This window comes from Nasonia vitripennis, assembly GCF_009193385.2.
Source record: "Nasonia vitripennis strain AsymCx chromosome 4 unlocalized genomic scaffold, Nvit_psr_1.1 chr4_random0004, whole genome shotgun sequence".
NCBI lineage: Eukaryota > Metazoa > Arthropoda > Insecta > Hymenoptera > Pteromalidae > Nasonia > Nasonia vitripennis.
In genome coordinates, this window is record NW_022279639.1 from 1,545,506 (window position 1) to 1,563,034 (window position 17,529).

The 17,529-nt window shown below is 37.3% G+C and overlaps 1 protein-coding gene across 15 annotated transcripts in view; it reads left to right on the forward strand.

The window, feature by feature from the left end:
* Positions 1 to 17,529, forward strand: part of LOC100117353 (kinesin-like protein KIF13A) — a 1,179,147-nt gene that overhangs the window by 1,109,208 nt on the left and 52,410 nt on the right. The window contains exon 25 of one of the 15 annotated variants that reach the window (XM_031928182.2): positions 3,834 to 4,053. The exons of the other annotated variants lie outside the window; for them this stretch is intronic. Within the exon in view, the coding sequence (XP_031784042.1) occupies positions 3,834 to 3,850 (17 nt within the window). The 3' untranslated portion in view covers positions 3,851 to 4,053. Of the gene's footprint in view, positions 1 to 3,833; positions 4,054 to 17,529 lie in introns of those variants that run through there. 15 annotated transcript variants of the gene reach the window in all.

A 17,529-nucleotide genomic window follows, 5' to 3' on the forward strand; every position in this document is an offset into this window, starting at 1 on the left:
AATTTCCATATAGGTCGAACGTCAGTCAATGACATTATTAGTTTTAAGCAAACGAAAAAATGTCGCGCTGTTTTGAAGAAAAGACAATTTGTTAATCATCGATATTCTGTACCATATGGTTATATACATGAATAAAAAATAAAAATAAAAATTATATCCTATTTTATTTACTCAAACCCTTAAATCCTATAAAATAATAGCATCCCTCAGGCGGCGGCGGCGCGGCGCGGTGGCTTGCTGATCAGTGGGATCGTGCACGCGCTCTAGTAGGCTAGTAGCGAGGGGGCGTACACTCGCGCAGGTAAAAAAAGACCTAGCAGGGCCGCTGGGTAGGACTTTTACTCGACGCGCAGGTAAGCGGTTTAACCCCGGCACAGGTGAATGACCAGCGGTGTCGCTTCTCGCACTGCAGTTGACCTATATTTTACAAGGAGACCTGCGCCACTATAGAAGCAACACCTATAGTGGCGCTCTGAACCGAAAATTCGGATACAGCATGGATGATTTTCTTCACTATTTCCTCCTCCTCCTTTCATCTCTCACCCCACTTATTTTTATCGCTATAGCAACACTAGATGTAGAGAGGGGGAGGGGGAGAAACCCAATTTTCTTTTTGCTCTAGTAAAATCTGTCATACGTAGACAGTTTGTACAGGTAGCAACTCCTGCATCATGAATCCTCGTGGAGTTCTTGCACGGTATATGGATCCTTTGATTCATACAGTTCATGAAGTGAGAGTGTCTGCGTTTCAAACACCATCTTGTTTCCATATACAGTTAATAAAAGAAGATGCCGCGTACGTGAAATTGGAGGCAGAAATGTTAAATTATTATAGTACACAGTCGTTCTTATATTTTTGTGAAGAAAGTTTTATAATTTCAATGGAAAAATCTGATTCACCAGTGTTACACAATGAAAAACTCCACGAGTTAAAGGTAAGAAAAAGATGAAGAAGAAGAAGAAGAATGAGGAATCCAAATTTATTTTTTACGATAATATAATGATAGAATTTTTTTTCATTCTAGGGAAACACGATAATTGCAGTGAAGATAATGGGAAGATGGTTACGAGGAGTAACAGAAGAAGGATGTCCGCAACGATGCCGACTAATAGATAATGGTACATGTATGACTCTGATTGAGTCAAACGAGGAAAGTGGCATTTACCTGCTAGAAGCCCGATTTCTTGCCTTACCTTCACGAGCAATTTTAGCTGGACTTGATTTCGTCATGCCCATATCGACAAATGGTCTCCACTGGTCACCTCGTTCTGCTGAAATATTTCTTATGGTCACCGTAAACCGTATTCTAAGATGCGTTTTTGCACAAAAAGGATTATTCGACAATTCAGCTTACGTATTTCTAAGCAGTGTGGGCAAGGAAGGCGGATGTATGGTTAATGTGAATCCAATGCTTGTCGCATTTGACACAGCCATGAATGATCTCACCGGAATGCATCACCCAGTCTGGCCATCAGATGCTTTGCGTTAATAATATATAAATTTCATATAAAAATAATAATGATAAAAGTAAACGAAAAATCTATCAAAGTTGTTTTTCTCTTTTTGTCTTTAAACCTTTTTCTTGACAAGATTATTAATAAAATTTAAGACAAAGGAGGAGGAGGAGGAAATAAATAAACATACGTATTTCACGTAAAAATAATTTGAAACACAACTACAATGTATTCTTTAAAAAAAAAATTTATTAAATCAGTTGATTGTTCAAAAAATATACGTAATACATGAGAAATTCTTAAATCTAGAATAAATGCGGTTATATAATTCACTCATAAATTTTGAATACGTAGTAATGTAAATTATTAAAAGTCAGATTCTTTCTTTTTCTTACAAGATTCGGATTTACAAGATTGAATGCAATAAGAACATGAGTTTGATACACTTTTAAATTTTTTCTTTTTTATACTTTTCATAATTTTTCGGAAAATTACCATGCAGAATTTGTCGTTACTCCTTGTGTCGCCACAAAAGAGTTTAGAAAAATCCATAGCACAATTATAGCGACACATAAAATACAAAAAATCACACAATAATTGCCGCACACATCGGAATCGAATTCATGTCCTACTTATATATATATATATATATATAAGTAGGACATGAATTTATAGAGAGGGACTTTAACAACGTACAATGATACCCCTATAAGAGGGAGCAAAAGTTTTAAGAAAAATCGGTTTTTACGTTTTAGCTCTTTACTTGAGAACCGCTTAACGAAATCGTTTAAAATTTAAGCACCAGATAGCCTTTTTTATAGTTAATCACCTAATAAAATTTTGAAACATTTGACTACATTGTTTTAGAGATATAAGGAATCAAAAAATTTAAAAAAAAATTTTAAAGCAATTAAAAATATTAGCAAAAAAGCCGTTTCATGTCATAATAAACGACTGTGTAATTCAAAAATCCTCATATATAAAATTTTCTTCTTCAGCCCAAAAGTGGTAGGACCGTGAAGTTGGCCACGCAAGCTATGTGTGTAACATAGTTCGGTATTGCTTTCCACAGTTTTCTCCAAACTCACTGTTCCGTCGAGACCCACGGAGACTTAGCACCATCTCTTGTGCTAAAGTTGAGCAAGCGTAGTCGCGACTTGCCGCGATCGCCGGCAGCGCCGCCGGCCTCTGGTCACGCGCTGTCGGACTAGCTCTGAGTCAGTTGACGATAAGTCACCAAGCAAGTGACAGCTCGCGCAGTCAAGCTAACCGAACGATTCGAACAACAGGTTACATTTCGTTCTTGTCCGTACATCCGCCGAAGTTACTCTCTGGTGCTGGTGCTTCTTCGCTAACTCTCTCTCTCTCTCTCTCTCTCTCTCTCTCTCTCTCTCTCTCTCTCTCTCTCTCTCTCTCTCTCTCTACTTATCTATCTCGCTTTCACACATTTTCTCTCTATCACTGCCGGCTTAAACTGCGTCACGTTCGGGTCACGACCGTATCGTATCCGCGCGTGCGTCGAAATGTGTAAGCCGGTAGAACTGCGCGAATAGAAAGCGGGAATCCACGCCTAAGGGGCTTCCCGCGCGATAATTCACTCACACAGACGGTCGTGTGTTGTGAAGTCAGCTACAGTATTATAAATCTTTGCTTTATATCAAGCGGTGTATAGGGTGGCCGATGACGACGTCTAGGTGGTGCGCTCTGTAGTTTTTGGTGTCTAGGTAAATAAGTCATATGAGGACGGCGTCTAGGTGTACAGGGTGGCCGATGACGAGGTCTAGGTAGTTCGCACCGTGGTTTTTAATGTCTTAATGTAATAATAATGGCCGTGGACAGTAAAAATTGACACTTATCCAAATTTTTCTAACATTAATTATCAATCATAGCCACCATACTAATATTTTGCGACAGAAAATCAGTGTTTTCATGTTAGTGATAAAAATGCTACAAAAAAGCCATGGTCAAAAGGTGCTAAATTTGCTTACATATTATTTTTAGGACAAATATGAAATACTCAAAAAAATTTACTAAAAAGGACTAAAATCCTCTCGTAAAAAAATGATGGCCTTTGTTGTGAAGCATGCAATACGTGATTCTGATTGGTCGCTAGCTGGTTGCCTAGGCAACGAGATCAGAACCGCGGTTTAAATTCATAACCCTCAAAACAGCCATAACTCATAACCCTGGTAGAAATGTTTGAGGTGTTTAAAATGAAATGTAGAAACCTTGATAACAGATGAAATATATGTAATATCATTACCAAGAGTGTGTAGTGTTAAAACAACAAAACATGTGTATTGAAAAGTGGCACCCTAACCCTATTTAAAGTAGTAATAAAGTGTGTGAATATTATTTAGTTTTTTTTTTAATTTCAGTGAGAAGTGCAATTTAAAGAATGAAAAGTTTAAAGACATACTGTGTCTCTGTGTCCAAAGTCGCCCTCGGTAAGGGTTGAGAGGTAAATTTAAAGAAAAGTTCAGTATCCGAGTCAGTAAGTTTGAATCTATCATTATACAATGCCCTTTGAATTGTAAAAATACGACTAGACAACTAAAATATAACACTGCCACTTCCTATATTACCTAGAAATATGTAGTAACCTAGATGATTATGATTTAAGGGGTCAAGCCTGGGTTAAATCCTGCAAAAAAACAAAAAGATATTCTTACACAAAAAAAAAATTCTGTCGAAGTTATATAAAATATACACCATTTTTATCGAAAAATCCTGTATATACCCTTGACCATTGACCAAAATTCATGACGTTTCATTATATAAATAAGTGTTTTTAGTCACTTGCCACGGCTTTCTGAAATATCCGGACCATCTTCTTTACTCTAATCGGGCTTAAAATATACCTTAAACATGCCCCCTCAAACTGATTGAGAGACATTTGTTGCTAGCAATGTTTAATTGATATTTTTTAGATAACAAAATTTGTTGCTAACTATATTAAATTTATATTTTTTAGAAATGTCTCTCAATCAGTTTGAGGGGGCATGTTTAAGGTATATTTTAAGCCCGATTAGAGTAAAGAAGATGGTCCGGATATTTCAGAAAGCCGTGGCAAGTGACTAAAAACACTTATTTATATAATGAAACGTCATGAATTTTGGTCAATGATTTTACAAGGGTATATACAGGATTTTTTCAAAAAAAAAGGTGTATATTTTATATATTTACGAAAGAATTTTTTTTTTAAATTACATCGAATAAAAAATTTTTTGATAAGAAGAATATCTTTTTGTTTTTTTTGCAGGATTTAACCCAGGCTTGACCCTTCAACTGTTTTCATTCATATTTTCACATCCAGGCCCATGTGATTTTTTTTATTGGGCAGGTCAAATTTTACTTATAGCCAGTTACGCAGAAACTACTATCTCTAGCACATTGTATTTCTGGTTTCCAACGTATTTTTACATCGAAAAAGTGATAAATATTTTGGCTTTTTTGTCAAGGTATTAATTATAATTTTGACTTTTAATAGTTGTCAGAGATTTTGAGACCAATACCTATTTTTCCACTTTTGCATTTATTCTCATTCGAAAACTAACAGGTCTAGAAAGCTCATATTTTGCATATAGATTACTTTTGTTATTGTGAAAAGATATTTAAAGTTAAATCGATCTTGACTGAAAAACTTCTGATTTTGCTCCGACACTGATGTGAATGCGAACTCATGCTATACGACTAAATAATTATCATGGGTGTTGTAGTCGAACACAAAAGTATTTTAATTAACGTTGATTCAACTTTAAATATCTTTCCACAATCACAAAAGAAATCTATATGCAAAATATGAGCTCTCTAGACCTGTTAATTTTCGAATGTGAATAAATGCAAAAATGGAAAAATAGGTATCGGTCTCAAAATCTCTGACAACTATTAAAAGTCAAAATTCTAATTAATACTGTGAAATGCTCACTTTCTTTCGCATTCTTAAAATACTAAAAACTAATAAGATTAGTTATTATAAAGTAAATCCATCGATACCCTTCCTACTAGAATGCAGTGTATACTAAGATACAGCAAACTCGACAAATTCAATATTTAATTAAATTAATAAGAATAAGGAACGACAACGTAAGGCGAAGTAAACATAAAAACATAATTAAACTCGAAGTAAAATCAGTTAGGAAAATCAATAATAATAGTAAATTCACGTAAAATAATAAAGATAAAATAGAACACCGAGATGTATACACACAGTACGACTCCGCGGCAAGAGGCGAAGCGAAGTACACCGATACACACACATACATTGCAGTTCTACAGCGGAGGCTCAAAGCTAAGCGAGGCACACCAATATGCACGCACACCTTACGACTCCACGGCGAGAGATCAAGCGAAGCACACCGATATGCACGCACACATTGCAGTTCTACAGCGGAGGCACAAAGCTAAGCGAAGCACACCGATATGCACGCACACATTGCAGTTCTACAGCGGAGGCACAAAGCTAAGCGAAGCACACCGATATGCACGCACACATTGCAGTTCTACAGCGGAGGCACAAAGCTAAGCGAAGCACACCGATATGCACGCACACATTGCAGTTCTACAGTGGAGGCACAAAGCTAAGCGAAGCACACCGATATGCACGCACACATTGCAGTTCTACAGTGGAGGCACAAAGCTAAGCGAAGCACACCGATATGCACGCACACATCTCGGCTCCACGGCGGGAACACAGCAGAATCAAGTAGAGAGAAAAAAATAAGAGGCCTACTGTAAATCATGGACCGTGCATACCCGAAAGCGATGCACGTGCAATGAAGAGAGGCCGCGGAACACGTAACGCTATCGGCAAGTGACACATAAGTTACGCACGCTGGAAACTCGAGGAGCCGCCAAAGAGGACACCGCGCAAGTCAGCTCAAAATGCACAGAGGAAGCTTCTATGAGTCTGCAGATAAAGAAGTTAAATCAGAGGCGAGTTTGACAGGAGAAGAGCACGAGGGGACACGATGTACTAGAGAAGAGGATTTTTACTCTGGTTTTCTGATTGGCTCTCTCTACAACGTCACATGCATAAAAAGCTCCAAATAAGGCAAGAAGCTACATCTAGGCCTCCTAATTGGCCAAACACCCACCCCGCCGAGGAGACGAAAAATCGGAGATCGCCTCTACTACGAGGGCATAAAAGAGCCCAGCAACAGGTCCTCACGTTCTCACTCCGCTCGAAAAATCATCACTATGCGCAAGCTCTGCCGAGTTCGGTCCGGTGTATCGATACTTAGAATTATTTCGGTGTATCAAGACTTAGAGAATTTCCGACGGTTTAAAGACTTAGAATCACTTTAACGATTCGGCACTTAGAAACATTCAGATCAGTGTAAGGACTTTCGGCTAGTAAAATAACTTGAATATTCCTATCATTAAACTTACTTTACTTGCAATCATACAACTAGAACATTTACGTTGTGGTTCTTTATTTTCGATAATTTAAAATAATTCGAATATTTTAGATAGTTACGAGCAAGCGTTATTTAAATTTTGTGGCAAATTGAATAAACTGTATTAAAATTTACATCGCGAGTACACATTTAAATTGAAAGCTCCTGACCCCCGACGCCCCGTTCCAATCGAAACCATCGCTTCGGAAGCTGAGCCAATGCCGCTGAGAGGACGTGCTGGAAGCAGAGCAGGCCCATCGCAGAGATAAAGGAAAAGGTAAGTGATTTTAATTAAATAGGCTGCATGCCTCTATCGCGCACTTCTCTCTTTCTCTCTCATAATTAGAGACTCAATTAGCCCACCATATTCGCGATAACGATATTACAATTAGAGTAACGTCCTTACCACAAATTTCTCGGAAGTTTACGGAATCAACGTTAAAGATTTTAACTAAAATCAGTGCGTATAACGAAAACAGTGCAATTTCGAAGGATTTTCCGGCGGCTACTGGAGACCGTTCTACTAAACAGATCGCGAAGGTAGTCAAGCACCGACGGCGCTCAGCTACGCGCTCTGAAGCTATGTCCTCGTCCGTGCTTATGATCAAAATAACCCGAGAGTTACTTATAATTTTTAGGTGCATCGCAGCCGGGAAATATTTTCAAACGCAAAAAATTCACCCGTAGATTCAGCGTTAGAGAGAAAAGCAAGCCAAAGTTAAAAAAGATTAGAAAAGAGTTTATGGAAGTATCATTTAGAAGCCCCATTTGCTAAACCAAAAGCAAGAAAGTCAATTCACGATAGAGTTCAGAGTTTTAACAAAAATTTATTTGGCGCTTATAGAGAAAATAAAGTTACGGACGACGAAGAAGATAGTGTTATTAAACAAGTTAACACCAGCGTTCCAGTTAAGCAAGTACCTATAAAACCGATTCGATTGAGAGAATCATGATTAAAACCGAGTAGCCTAAATCCAGAAAATTTTTTAATTTCCTCAGCGGTCCAAGCAAACGCATCTGTAGAAGCCCCGCCTTCTTTCTTAAACACCGCCTTCGAGCAGCGAGATCCTACTCATACAGAGACGAGCGACGCCGCTCACGAATTAAAATCAGCCGAAACCGAGACAAATCCATCGACTGAATTATTAACTAACTCGAATTTGTCCGAATCCTTCAACTTAGAAAATATACAGAATTTATCCAGCTCTTCGATAAACTCAGCCATTGAAAACACGACTATTATTAATACAGAAACTAATACCCAATCGCAAGAAAAAGAAAAGAGTGACGTAATTCCCGAAAATTTAACGAAATTTGAAATAATACAAGCGAATAAATAAATAGAGTTACTATCGAATCAGTCCCTTGCAGAATCGGCTGAAGAAGTCGCGCGAGAAGCAGAAGAGTTACGTAATAAATTCGCAAATCATTTGAAAAGCCCCTGTGTGAAAAAGGAAGTTTTAGACGACTATTTTCTAAGTTCGGAGAACGTTGACGAATTAGGAGAAAAATTTAGAAAGGGAGACAAATTTTCTAGCGTATACGACTACGTCTGCCGACGGATCTCGAATTTTTGGGGAATCACTGCGTTTAAAAATAGGCCTCACAACATTCGCGACTACACAGAGAATAACGAACAGTTCTCTACCCCAACTGGAAATATAATAAACCCTTTACAAATAATTGCTCCAAAAACGCGTCTAAATTTTGACAAAAAAATAAACTAAGAAAATAGTGAAAGTGAAATTGAGAATAATAAGAAAAAAATGGTGCCGCAAATAAAAGGAATATCTTTAAAAGACACGCTCGATTTAATTCCTCGTTTCAATGGATCGAATATATCAGTAACACAGTTTGTCGACGGGTGCGCAGAGGCGAAAGAAATTCTCCCTGAAGGAAATGAAGAAGACTGTGCGCGTCTTATTCGAATGCGTCTTTTTGGCGATGCATTAGCGTGCGCGAGGGGACAAAAATTTTAAACTATCGATGAAATCATTCAATTCTTTGAGAGTCATTTCGGATCATCAAAGACGTACCACGAAGTTTCGGGAGAACTAGCTAAAATAAAACAGCGCCCAACGGAGAGTGTAGTCGTTTACTCAAATCGCCTTCGTGAAATCGAATAAGAAATCAAGAAAGCCGCAGTGCGTGAGGGGAAATCAACGGACAAAAATAATTTTAACGAAGAATTGGAAAAAGATTGTATCAGATTTTTTATTCGAGGACTTAGATGGGAAATACAAACTAGAATGGGTGATCTGCAAACGTTAGTGAAAGCTCATAAGAAGGCGATAGAAATCGAGAGGGATTTTGCGTATACGGGAGAGAGTGATGAAAATTCGAGGCGGGAAGAAGCGCGATTAAAACCAAAAGAAACTCTAAGACTAAACGTTGTAGAAGCCATCCCGGAAGTAACATTTAACTTTTGCTATGAAGCGGGACATGTCGCGATGAATTGCTTAAAATTCTGTTTACAATTTAATAATAATCGCTCTCCGCAATCAAATTGGAATACAAACAACGCTCGTCCTTCATATTTTAATGGAAATAATAACAATCGAGATAATACACCGGCACACAAATTAAAAAAAGTTGTCTGCGCGAGAAATCAGACCTATCTATCTTTATGTTTTTCGGGTCGCTGATTTCGAATATAAGGTCAGTTAGGCCCCATCACGTCAGGGTCAAGGTCAGTTGGAGGTCAAATTAAGAAGAAAAGGTTTAAAAAAATTAAAATGCCATATATTTATGTTTTTTTGGTCACTGAATCCAAATCCGGGATCAGTTTGGCCCCATCTCGTCAGGTTCAAGGTCAGTTCAAGGTCAAACTGAGAAGAAATGGTTAAAAGAAATAAAAATGCCATACATTTATGTTTTTTTGGTCGCTGAATCTGAATCTGGGGTCAGTTTTACCCGATCACGTCAGGTTCAAGGTCAGTTGGAGGTCAAATTGGGAAGTAACGGTTAAAAAAATTAAAATGCTATATATTCATGTTTTTTTTGGTCGCTGAATCCAAATCCGGAATCAGTTTGGCCCCATCACGTCAGGGTCAAGGTCAGTTCAAGGTCAAACTGAGAAGAAACAGTTTAAACCGATTAAAATGTCATATCAAAACTTTCCAAAAATGGAAAAAGATACCGAAAAATTGTAAAAAATCTTATTTAATCACATAATATCTTCCTTGTGTACAGAGAAAAGTTGCTTTCGTTTATATTTTTTTCTTATTTTGCTTTTTTTCCACTAGCTTAGTAACTCTCGATGTCTTTCTTTACTCCTTTTTTCTCTTGTGACGAACTCTTTTTACTTCAAATGACCTATGCAATGGGTTTCTTTTTCTCTTTTTGTTATTTGTTTTAATGTCTCTCTTCAGTGTCCAGCAAAAATCTGCCATCATGTTGACATTCCATCTTCCTTCGTATCGATTCTCCATTACACTTATATCTTGATGAAATCGTTCTCCCTGTTCTTCACTGACATCTCCTAGATTAAGAGGGAAGTAATCAAGATGGGAATGTAAGAAATGCATTTTAGAACTCATCAAGCAACCCAAATTTTTGAAATTCTCCAACATTTGTTCAACTAGTTCCTGATAGTTCTCACTCTTTTTATTTCCTAAAAAGTTCTCACGAACAGTTTTAAAACTTTGCCATGCAGATTTTTCTGTGTCGTTTATTTTTGTGATAAATGTTTCGTCTTCAAATAGAGTACGAATTTGAGGACCATCAAAAATACCTTCTTTTAATTTAGCTTCACTTATTGCGGGAAACTTTTCTCCCAAATACTGGAAACAATCGCCATCTTTATCCAGAGCTTTGACGAACTGCTTCATGAGGCCAAGTTTGATATGAAGTGGTGGTAGCAGATAGTTTGATGGGTCAATCAATGGCGTACGTATAATGTTCCTCGATCCTGGTTCAAAATGTGTTCTAGTTGGCCATACTTTCTTAACGTAGTGACTTACCCTGTCTCTACTATCCCATAAACACAAGAAGCAGGGATTTTTAGTAAAACCTGATTGTTGTCCTAAGATCATGGTTGCAATTTTAAGATCACCACAAATTTTCCATTAATGTTCCAAGTACTTTATTTTTTCCAATACACTTTCTAAATTTTCATAAGTCTCTTTCAGCTTAGTCGAGTGAGCTATGGAAATGGATGCAAACCTGTTTCCGTTATGAAGCAGAACAGCTTTCAGACTTCGTTTTGACGAATCAATAAAAAGTCTCCATTCCTCGTCTTTATACGTATTCGGTTTTATTGAATAGACTAAACCTTTAACATCTATACAATATACCAACGAATTCTCTTCATCGTTCGTAAAAAAATTCCTAAATTCTTTTTCTCTATCTCTATAAAAAGAGGCCGTTGTTCCTTTTGCTAACAGATTTTTCGTTTTAAGAACTGACGCTAGATATTCTCCTCCATCTTTAGGTAATCCTAAATTTCGAATAAGATCACTTAACTCTTCTTGGTTAAAGGTTTCTGGAGCTTTTCTTGTACTAGCTGGCAGGTATTCTTCGTTTGAGGATTCTTCGTCAGATTCTTCTTCAACCTCAGAACCTTCTTCGTCACAGGACTCATCAACTTGCATTTCTTCTACTTCGCCTGAGCGGTCCACATCCATGGGTTCGATACTAACAGTTTTATCCCTGACTTCTATTCTCACAGGTTTCACTACTGAAGAAACGTCTGCGTATACAATTTTAGATTTAGTAGTCGTGTTAAAACCTTTGGTATTAGTCATACAAAAATAGCAGTCATTTTGACACGTTGGAGAAGACCATATTATTGGTTTTGTAAATTTCAAGTTTCTTTCTATTTATCACTTTCCCAGCGTGTTACCATCGTATAACATCTACTGCAAACTTTTTGTGGCACCCAGTTTACATTTTGATTGGCTACTTCAATACCAAAGCATTCACTGTAAATCAACTTAAACTTTTCAGATAATGACCTCATGTTTTTTTCTAATGTTTTCTCCGTCCGATGTCAACCCAGACAGAGTCAGTTTAGAGTCAAAGAAAGAAACCCGAAATCTCTCCGGAAACTTTCCGGATGCAAGCCACTCAAAGACAAGAGACGGGGTACTCGCTCCACATACGGGCACGGTAGTAAATTGCGCGTACATATAAAGGATACAGCCGTCAGGCACAAGTACTCAGCCGAGTTTAGATAACGGCGGAGAAAATCTGATCGAGGAGTCCCGAAATGAGGAAGGGACTGAATATGTTAACGAATTCGAATTAAATAATGAACCTTTTGTGAATTCCCTAGGAGTGAATGACACGAAAGGCACAAGGAATAATATGAAGTTGATTAATAGCGTCGAGGGTGACGCTGAAACAATGTATACATGTCCAAATAATTACGACAACGCGTGTTCAAAGGAAGTATTAATAAATAAATCAAAATCCGAAGCGGCGAGAATTGAAAATTTAAGTGAAAAATTATCCGAGAGCGAAGAGGATATTGCTAGCGATTATGAGGAAGATAGATAACTGGAAAATATTCGCGAGAGTGACAGTGTAACGGAAATCATGGATAAATATAATGGAATAAGTGCGCGATTGTATAGAAAAGAGATCCAAACGTTTTTCCTTTGAAAGACATCGATTACTCGTTCAATAGAGCAATGACAATAATGCATAGAATCGAAGAGGATAAATTCCAAGACATAAAGCGATCACTAACTTATAAAGAAAAAACGAAGGTCCCGTCAACTAATGCGGAATTTCGGGAAAATCAAGAATATATAGTTATGAAAAGTGATTATATCTTACAAAATTAAATAAAACAAGAAATGATTAACGAAGAAAGCGAAAAAGTCGAACGCAGTGTAGTCGACTGTCAAAATATTGATACGCAAAGGTTAAATGAAAATATTGATACAGTAAATTATTGTAAATTTAATGAAAATGAGAAAAATGATAATTTAGAATTTAGTGCACTGATACCTTCATGCAACAGAGGTCAAGCACTAATTATTGAAAACAATCATGACATTGAAAGGGACTACCTTAATAAAAATAATGAAAGTGTATATGTTTGCATTGAACAAATAAATGATAAAGATCGCGATGACTCGAAATCATGTAATTTTGAGAAAATAAAAGAAAATACGAATGTAACAAAGAATTCTGAGGTCGGAAGGCGAGACGAGGCGTGCGGAGAATTCGAATTAACCGACGTCGTGCAACTTATTGCGACACACTCGATGGGACACCTGTCAGATGGAGAAAGAACACTGCCCACTATGAACTTTCCAAATAAAATCACGCCGAAGAAAAGACAAATTTAAACCCGACTCACCAAGTCCAGGAAGTGACAGCGATAGTGTAATTATAAAATCGATAACAAAAATTCGTAAGAAAAATACAATATGTAAAGGTGCGATACCGAAATCGATAAAAGTAAAGAGAAAAATTGAAAAAATATCACCATTATTTAATAATTATGAAGATTTTGACGACATTTTTGCAAAAACTAAGCCAAATAAATTCCAGAATTTAATCAAAAGGGTTCGAAAATTCGGAATTATATAATTTCTAAGCAATGAGTAAAGCATTAGGAAATATAATCCCGACTACTGATAAGAAAAATGACAATCAACATTCTATTCTACCAGGAGAAAATTCAGAAGAGACCGACCAATATTTGTATGAATACAAGAACTGGAAGAATACAAGAACTTTTAAACGATTGTCAGAATTCCTACGGTAAACAAAATCATGAAGTACGCGGACTCTGCGTAATATCGAGCATCCCAGTCCTCGAGAAAGTAGAAGGAGCCTATCACTTTGTCATGCTCATAAGCCCCGAAGCGGCCGAAGTTCTCCGCTGTGAGAGAGTCAAAACACTGCTACGCCTCGATCATCTTAAACCGAATGAAGAGAAGCTATTGAAAAACTTGTTGACACCTATCACGAACAATTTCATTTACCCGGGGAAAAACTCACTACTTCACATATAATTCAGCATCGCATTCCGACTATAGATAATCGACCCTTAAATGTTAAAACGTATCTTCCTCCTAGAACACACAGCGGTCCAATTATGGCAACAATTCAAGAATTTTTGGACGGCGGACTTATTTCACCGTCAAATTCTGATTATAATAGTCCGCTTTTGAATATAATTTTGAAATCATCTACAAACCAGGCCGAATCAATCTTACCGCTGACGCACTCTCTCGAAATCCAATCGAAGAAAATACAGAATCAGTAATGCTTATTTGCAAAAGCACAGGAAGTCATGCAGAAACTGAAGTCGAAAATGGGGACCAATCACCCTTAGAGTCAGCAGCTACGGAAGTTACAATAGGGCGAATGACGCGTACTCGCGCAGGTATATTAAGTCGGCCTGATTACAGAGAAAACCGAAAGAAACTTCCTAATGTAAATAAGGGGACTAAGGAACTTAGGGGGAAGGAGCGATCAGAAGAAAATGATAGCGCATATGCTGACAAAACCGTTGAGAAATACGTCGGGACCCGAACGAACGAAAAACCTTATAAATTACCTGTCAGCAATCAAAGTACGTCAGAAACAATTAATCTCGACGATATTGGCACACATAATGTCAGTGATCAAGATCAAGAAACTATGATTAATCATGAAGATAACGATTCTGTTATAAATCTGAATACACAAAAGCGTTCTAAAAGTTATGGCAAAATGTTTGCTGAGACCCGAGAGCAGCTGTCGATGCGCAAGGATAATTATTTATATTTTTTATCCTCTATGCACCAGCCTTGCGACGAAAGAGCACGACTTCTAGAGAGTCGTAAGGAAGTATCGCGATTACATGAATTGACTGCGTGAGAATTAAGAATAATGCCGAAAAGTAACAAACGACATTTTATCATAATATTACGGGGGCTTGAACGCGAGAGTATCTCGAAAATTACAGAAAACTTAGTTTTCGGTTTAAAGAAATTAAAATCATTTATTTTGAAAGAGCAAATCAGGTCGATAAGCCTTGCAAAAAGTGTCTCAATTGAAACTGTACGATGGGACGAAGTGATTGATAAAATTCGAAGCACCCTAAAAGGATCACAAGTTAAAATAATAATTTGTAAAGGCACTATTACTTATCCGAGTTTAAGCGAACGCGCAAAGATCATAGAGGAGTCTCATTGTTCTGCTATAGGGGGGCACAAGAGCGTGAATAAAACTTACAAACGCATCAAACAAAATTTCTACTGGGAGAAGATGAAAATTGACATACAGATGTATATTCGTAAATGTTTGCCGTGTCAATTAAAGAAATTAGTCCGAGTTAAAACTAAAAATCGTATGGTTATCACAGACACACCTCTTCAACCCTTTGAAAAAATTGCTTTAGACATAGTCGGCCCGTTTCCGCAAACAGAAGACGGACACGACAACATATTAACAATGTTGTTTGACTAAATACTCTCTCGCTATTGCGCTTAAGGACGCCACGGCACGGTCGGTCGCCAACGCGCTGATAAAACGCTTTATCTGCACTTTTGGCGCTCCTATCGCGATTTTGACTGATCAAGGTACAAACTTTTGGAGCATTTTAATGAAACAAGTAGCAAAAAGATTCAGAATTACGCAATTCAAGACGACAGCTTTCCATCCGCAATCAAACGACTCTCTAGAGAGAAGTCACCATGTGCTAAGCGAATATTTGAAACAATTAATCTCGCAAGACGAACAATGGGACCAGTGGCTCGAGATGGCAGCTTTTTCATATAATACGTCCGTACACGAAGCGACACAACACACTCCATATGAGTTAGTCTTCGGGAGGTTGGCTCGCTCACCATCGAGCGACCCACTTGAAACAGAGGACAGACTCCCGACGTATGCCGATTATATTATCGAATTAACAACAAGGTTGAATAACATTCAAGAAATTGCGCGAGAAAAACTAATAGCAGCCAAGTGGCGCGCAAAATATTATTATGACAGAAGTGCAAATCCACAAGATATTAAAGTTGGCGATTATATTTGGCTACTTAAAGGATTTTCGAATTACTCGTCAATCACGCGAAGAAATTGGGAATGCCGATCAGCTCGCAACATTGGTTATTAGAAAGAGCCGCGAGTGCCCCTTATATAGATTCTACAAGAAAATGATCACACCTTAGGATTACTTCTTAATGAAGGAGCAGATGTAGAAATACCGACAAGAAGCGGAGACGGATTATTACACATAGCCGTAGAATTAACTAATGGGAGTGTCAAATTATTGTTAGAGAAAAGTAAAATTGATGTTAATAGAAGAGATTGCACTGGAAACATTGCATTAAGAATAGCGTATTGGAACAATAGTTATATAAAAGTAAAAACTTTAGTTGACGTTGGAGCAATATTATATCCTCCGGGAGAATTATTACGATATGTATATTCCAACAGAATACCCAGATTAGCTATATCAATTCTCCTTCCCTTACTAGCAAGAGATACGGAAGAAGGGCGAACAGTAAATAAGGAAGACATCCGTATTCTCGAAAACATCTACCCAGAGTATTATGATAATTATATAGAAGCTTGTCAAGAATGGCGAAGAATGCGACAAACTTGCTGGACTCGCCGAATATCTTATGCAGATTTATTCGAGAAGTCTGCAACGATGTAACTTCGATTGTCAAAACAACGATTAATACCTCGCCACGAAGCAGCCTATACAATTTATCAAAAATTCCCTATTTATGGAATAAACATTTCAAAAAAATTAGTAAATTTATTGCGAAAGCGAGCAAATTGGATAGGACATGAGAAGGCTCCAAGGCATCACTGATAATCGAATCCCTCATTTAATAATAGAACGCGTAGCCTACCATTTAAATTCGTCATAAACCTAGCATTGATTGTGTGTGTGTGTGTGTGTCTGTGTGTGTGTGTATATATATATATGTTAATACTAATAAATTATTAATAAATGTAATTAAATTTTATTGCGAAAATTTAGATAATAAATCGAAATTATAAGAATAAAATAGTGACTGACAGATATCATCCCTTTCCACAGTACACGATGTCCACATTTCAGAAGAAATTAAGAATGATAAGGATGTATATCCCCTACGGCAACCAAGGAGAAACTCTTAGACTGATAAAGAGTTTAGCCCCAATAATGCTGCCAACGGAAATGGCTATGATAATTCATCAGTGCATCCTAGGGGACAAAATTAAACTCATCGAATATTGTTTAGACAATCTATATGAGTCAAGATTATTAAGACATTGTTCCTGGGAAGGCACGAATTTGGTACATTTGGCTGTAGAATCCGGATCCGTCAAAGCGGTGGAGATAATGTTGTCAAGAGAAATCAATAATATAAACGTGACTGATGGAAAAGGGCAAAATGCGCTTTTAATCGCTTACTGAATAAATAATTATGATAAAATGAATTTATTATTAAGATATGGAGCCGAATTTTATCCTCGTCGAAGTTACATGCGCTATATAACTGATTGACAGGATCAACCTCTCAATTTATAGTCTACTGTTTAGCGAGAGAAATTTCCGAAAAGAGATTTGTGAATCCGGACGATATTCAAGCTTTGAAAGCTTACCAACCAGAGTTGTATCAAATCTTTTTAGAATCAAAAGCAGAATGGCAAAGTCTAAGTCAAACAAAATTCATGAAAAATATCACCTACAGAGACCTAATGGAAAATCCTATCAGAAAATTTTTAT